Source organism: Thamnophis sirtalis, unplaced genomic scaffold (genome assembly GCF_051295495.1).
Source record: "Thamnophis sirtalis isolate CommonGarterSnake01/CBP01778 unplaced genomic scaffold, rThaSir2_p1.2 scaffold_7, whole genome shotgun sequence".
Taxonomy (NCBI): Eukaryota; Metazoa; Chordata; class Lepidosauria; order Squamata; family Natricidae; genus Thamnophis; species Thamnophis sirtalis.
The window spans coordinates 56,818,934-56,825,136 of record NW_028261387.1 but is presented as its reverse complement, the minus strand read 5'-3'; the positions used below and the strand labels follow the sequence as shown (position 1 = coordinate 56,825,136).

General features: G+C 38.8%; 2 protein-coding genes across 4 annotated transcripts in view; one reads left to right on the top strand and one right to left on the bottom strand.

The window, feature by feature from the left end:
- Positions 1-2,713: 2,713 nt before the first annotated feature.
- Positions 2,714-4,576, top strand: CUNH1orf74 (chromosome unknown C1orf74 homolog). Its single transcript, XM_014053331.2, is given in 1 exon segment — positions 2,714-4,576. A coding segment is annotated over 1 exon segment (795 nt). The 5' UTR covers positions 2,714-3,550; the 3' UTR covers positions 4,346-4,576.
- A 9-nt stretch (positions 4,577-4,585) lies between these two features.
- Positions 4,586-6,203, bottom strand: part of TRAF3IP3 (TRAF3 interacting protein 3) — a 35,915-nt gene continuing 34,297 nt past the window's right edge. For all 3 annotated transcript variants that reach the window (XR_015697338.1, XM_087720128.1, XM_087720127.1), the window contains one exon: positions 4,586-5,516. Coding sequence is in view for 2 of the 3 variants with exons in the window: in XM_087720128.1 (XP_087576254.1) it covers positions 5,433-5,516 (84 nt within the window). In the remaining variant the exon portion in view is untranslated. The remainder of the gene's footprint in view (positions 5,517-6,203) is intronic.

The following is a 6,203-nucleotide window of genomic DNA, read 5'->3' as shown; positions in this document are numbered from 1 at the left end:
TATTGTCTATTGTCTTACTAAATAGCCTTGTAAAATGGCCTACCTTACATTACTTAAAGTACTTTGTTGTACTTAAATACAACAAAATTAGGGCTGCAAGCTGCCAAGAAACATAACCATTAGATGGTGGATAAGAGTTAAACAGTTTAAATGCTTTATAGCTAGTGAGTGTCTGGATTTTGCCAGCCCAGATCTAGTAGCTATAATAGTTGTGAAGTCAAATGTTCAGAAATGCTCAAATTCATGAGTTTTCCGGCCTCTTCCAAGTTACAACATGGTTCAGACAACCATTTGTGTCTGAAATGGTATAGGGCTGGGATGGTGAACCTATGGCACGCGTGCCACAGGTGGCACACGGAGCCATTTGTCAGGGCACGTGAGGTGTTTCCCTGTCAGCTGGCCAGCTGAGTTCAGCCTTTTTTAAAGCCCTCCCCAGGCTCCAGAGGCTTTATAGGAGCCTGGGGAGGACAAAAACAGTCTCCCCACTCCAGAGGCCCTCCGTAGGCTTCAGGAGCTTCCCTGAAGCCTCCGGAGTGCAAAAAACCAGCCCTACGGGCAAACCGGAACTTCAGAAATGGAGTTCCAGTTTGCTTGTAGGGCCAGTTTAAGCCCTCCGGAGCCTTCAGGGGCCTTCCAAAGGCTTCCCTGAAGGCTCCGGAGGATGAAAAATGACCCTTCAAGCAAAATGGAAGTCACTCCGGAGGGCCTCTTGGGTGGGTAAGGGAGGCTGTTTTTGCCCTTCCCAGGCTCCTATAAAGCCTCTAGAGCTTGGGGAGGGCGAAAAAAGCATGCAAAAAATGGCGGGGAGCGGCTGTCATGCGTGCATGTGTGCTGGGGGTTTGCACATTGCATTATGGGTGTGGCATGCCCACGGATGACCCCTCTGCACTCCCCCCGCTTATGGCACGTGAGCCAAAAAAGGTTCGCCATCGCTGGTATAGGGTCTTCTTCATGAGCAGGAGTTTGGACTAGGAAACCTCCAAGTCCACCTCTTGTTATTCTCTCCTCATATTAGAATTAGAATTCTTTTTTGGCCAAGTGTGATTAGCCGCACAAAGAATTTGTCTCTGGTGCATAAGCTCTCAGTGTACATACAATAATAGTTATGGATCATTATTGTCAAGGTAAAAATACTTTCAACATAAAACATTAGATACAACACTTAGTGAAAACCATGTATACTAAATAAGAAATGAACACAAATCATACTAGGATACTAAGTAAACTATGTAAATTGTAAGATACAAGCAACAAAGCTATAGTCATAAAATAACCCCTTTTTAATGAGCAAAGAGATAAATCACCATTTCAAGACTCTTCAAGCATCAGCCCTAGAGGGTAGAAGCGAGTCACCAAAAGGCAAAAAGATGACTTGTACAATGGCATGAAACTGAGACACAAATGCAGTATGTGCGGACAGGATTAGAAGCACGATTGTGCCACGTTACTGTGGATACCTTTACTACATGTGTTTCTGTAGAGCCCATGGCTGTTATTCAAGGATACTTGTACAAGTCAGGGCAAAATCAGCCCTTGGTGAAACACTTATCACTGGCAATACTGCTCCCTTCTTCCCCTTTTACATTGAGGGCAAGTGATGGAGAGATATGGAATAAATGTAAGATAACTTCGGTCTTGTGGCACTTATTTAAAGATTCAGGGCTGGGTTCTGCTGTTAGATATTTATGGTTCAGAGCCTGCCTCAATAAAGGCCCAGTGCTGGAAACATAAAATGGACCAGAGGCTAAGAAATGCAGCGGGAAGTCACCACCTCGTCATACAAAAGACTCAGTTGGAAGGAATATGATTGAACAACTGATTCTTTGCAAATTGTGAGATGTACAATTCATAAACAAAGTGGGTCTTTTGTTATTTAAACATATTTTGTTACTGGTTTTGCTTGGATTTTCTGATTCTATTTTGTAACAACAGTATCTCCACCACTGCCTCTCTTATTTCTGTATTGTGTGGTATGTAACATGAAACGAGTTAGAACCAATGGTCCTCTCAGTAATTCTGAACTACATCTTTTCATTTAGCCCATGATAACAGAAGCTGGGAATTATAACTCTGTAGTATTTGAATGGGCACAGATCCTTTATTCACGATTTACTCTTTCCAACAAGGGGGAAAAATAGGGTTTTTCATAGTCTTCATTTTAACCAAATCGGTGAGGTGCACAATGGGGATATATAATTAATAAATATTAACTGCATGAATTATTACGCATCAGGTTTATGTAGTACCATTTAGCAATATAGGAATATATGACAGAATTAACTAAACAGTTTAAAGAAAGACCAACAAAGTAATATTTGTCTCAATGTAAATTGAGAGGAAGAGCCAGTTTGATGTTAGAAGCTGTAAGTGCTAATCCTGCCAGGACGCTGTAAATACTACTTCCACCTTAGGTAGAAACATACCATATTTTTCGGAGTATAAGATGCACCTTTCTCCCCCTAAAAGAGCGTGGAAATGTTGGTGTATACACAGAATACAGTCATTTTTGGCCTCCCAAAGCCCTGCCCCCACATCACATTTTTGCAAAAAAACAGCCATTTTTTTTGTTGCAAAAACAGAGGTGTTTTTGCCTTCCCCCAGCATCCCAGAAGCATTCTGCAGGGTTCAGAAGGCTGGGGGAAAGCAAAAACACTTCTGTTTTTGCAAAAAATGGCCCATTTTCTGCCGTTTTTCACAAAAATGAGGGTGCAGAGTGCTCCTGGGGGCTGGGGAGGACAAAAACTTTTTTTCTTACTTACCTCTTCAAAATCTTGGTGCGTCTTATACACCGGTGCATCTCATAATCTGAAAAATATGGTAGTTGGGTGACCTTGAGCCACTCATAGCCTTTCAACCTTAACAAGAAAGCAATAGCAAACAACATATTGCCAAGAAATCTACAGGGGCTTCTCCAAGCAATTGTTAGGACTCAACAATTACCTGAAGGCATAAAGAAAAAATAGAGGAGAAAGCTGATTAAACAATCAGCTATTTGCCTCTCCAGTCCTTGGACAGAGAAGCAACTTCATTAATTCTTACATGCTTTATATTTACAGTCCAATTTAAACCAGTCTAGTTTCTGATTTTTGCTGTTGCAAGGCTAAACATTGGTTACTGTGGGAAAAAAATCCACCCAATTACTTTGATTTGAATGAGGTATCACTTGTAGATGCAATATGAAGCTTATCTAAACTGCAGTAAAGGCTGAGCATCCATTCTCTTTTCTGAGAACCTTTCTGAACTTTTCTGTTTTCTTTGCTGAACTTGGTATGTATAATTCTGCATGATAGTCTTGTTTCAGGATGAATTACATGTATGCGAAACTGTCCATTGCTCCTTCCTCTCACACATCTTCCTCTTATTATTTCTTTCAGTTTAATTTATTAACTCATTTATAAAAATGAAACTATTGGTTATTTTTGTTACATCACCATGAACTGATGTTTTTCCTAAGGCCTGGCTGAAGAAGCACTGTCTAAAGCCAGTGGACAATTAAGTGTTCTTTTGGGAGTTCTTTAATAGAGTTGTCTTTCTAATGAATGACCTATGAATGATGGAGCAATTGGCACAATTGCTCATTAAGGCAGTTCAACATCATCTTAGAACGGGAAAGGAGAAAAGATTATCATCTTCAGCCTTCTTGAATGTAGCTGGGGTGGTACTGGTAGTAACAACTGGTTTGAAACCAGCTTTTCTATATGATTACAATTCTTCTGGAATTTCTCAGATCCTGAACTATGTTCAATATCTTACCCCTCAACTTACATGTCGGCTGCATATTCTTAATATAGCTGAAAATGTTCTAATAATAAACTTGGAGTTGATGTGTTTGTGTATGGAGTCAGTCCTGCTTAGCAATAATGTCTTCTTCATTGATGTTTCTGCTTTTAGATCCCGTCCTACCTTTTCTAACCCAGAAAAGGTGAACCTTATAAAAAACCATCTGTTAGAGATTTTGAATCATATTAAAGTATTAACAGAAGATACGTCCCAAATAATATCTTCAAGTGAACTCTTTCTGACTGAATGGAATCTTTGTACTCTATTTGGTGTATTGCTAGGGTATCCACCATCCTATAATTTTCCTACTCAGAAGAGTTCTGATAATTGTCTTACACTAATTCCACTGAAAGTATTTACTGTTTGAGCCACATTTTGTATGGTAAATAGTGATTTCATAGTTCAGTTTTATTCTTTCAGCATCCCAGAACTCTTGTATCCAGACATGAACATGAACCTCAGGATATGGTGTGAAAAACTCACAGATGCTTTTAAAGCTCAAAAAGAATTTGCTGATCTCTGCATTGCAAGTGAGGTGGTTGCTCTATCAGCAGTGGCCTTGTAAATATGAATCCCGGTTTAGAGACAGTTAACACTGTTTGTCCACAGTATTCTACTGATTTGTTTAAAAGCTTCAGAACAGGGCAGTTTGGAAGCATAGTTCAAGCAATTATGTCAATGTTCTAAACAAATACACAGTTTTCCTTTCAGCAGCATTCAGGATATCCTTCATACTTAAATTTCCAAGAATCTATTTCAAGTTAGCATACTTTTCCATAAGATATTATTAACTTACCTATTCTACATTCCAGGCAAAAAGAATTCAGTGCTTTTCTCCAGCTAGAATAGGCAATGAGTTCAATGCCAGCATGGTCAAGTAAGTGAATTGAGGAACCTAAGGTATTTGAAACTGTAAGAATGGCTATTGTATCAGTGGTTATAGAGATCAGTTTTTCAGTTTCAGTTTTATTGAGTTTGTATGCCGCCCTATTCCCGAGAGACTCAGGGCGGCTCACAATAAAAAAAGGAAGGGGATACAAAAAATAAAATAAAAACAACAATTTAAAATTCTACAACAGCCATAACCTCGAATGGGGCTGGATAGTTCAACAGCCCCAGGCCTGCCGAAACAGCCAGGTCTTAACCGCTTTGCGGAAGGCTGGAAGGGTAGTAAAGGTCCGGATCTCCACGGGGAGATCGTTCCAGAGGGCCGGAGCAGCCACAGAGAAGGCCCTCCCCCGAGGAGTCGCCAGCCGACATTGGCCGGCAGATGGAATTCGGAGGAGGCCTAGTCTGTGGGATCTAATAGGTCTTTGGGAGGTAACTGGCAGGAGGCGGTCTCTCAAGTACCCAGGTCCAATACCATGTAGGGTCTGATACCAGGCCATATATGGATAGGCATACGTACAAACAATACAATATGGAGGGGCATACAAACAATATATGGATAGGCATACAAACAATATTGCTTTGACTTTAATAATAATACAAAAACTAATTTAAGTAATATACAAAGCCAAACAGACAAACTCCTTCATTACAATACACAATTCTTAATTTTACAAGACATTTTAAAATTGAAATACCAACCATTTGGGATAATTTAGATTGCTATAGTGCAATCAATAAGAGGCAAATAAGACAAGTTATGTTCAAGGGGTAAAGTTGCTTAAATAAGATATCAGAGCAGTTACCACTATTACCATTAAGATAGGAATCCAATGATCATGATTTCTCTGAAAAAAAGAAAATGTTTTGAGGTAATACATTGATTATAAATAAAGTACATAGTCAGAAAAAAAATACTCCTGGTCATGTAGTGGCACTTCTATTCTGCTTTCAGATTGTTATTTTATTCTGCTTTCAGATTGTTATTTTATTCCGCTTCTACTTCTATTTGATTAAAATATATGTATCAGAAATAAGAGTCTTTTTTCCTCTACAATGGCAAAAACAAAAATAAAAAGAACTATACAGTTGATGCTGAAGATAGATGAATTATGATTATAATCAATGTTATTCAGTGTGTTTTGGTAAAAAGATTATCTTAAAAGCTACATTTCATAGAGATACTGCATAGACACAAGGTGAATCTTTTGTGCATAGTTCTTAAGAAAATTACAAGTGTATAAAGGGACTTTATTTATTAATCTCATTTTCTACACTACCCTCTCACTTGTGACTCTGGACAGGTTATAATAAAGAAAAATATTTATGTCTAATTTAAAAATACCCAGTTTGTATATCCCAGGATTTCCAGTCTCCTTAATAGTAATGTAGCATCGCCATATCTTTATTTTTATTGCATATATACGCATTTTTATTTTTGAAACCTCCAAGTTCAAATCCATGAGCAGGGCACCAAAACAAAGAAGGTGGGCTACAACAATATTGCCAACCAAGAACTGTTTGCATTGGTTAGG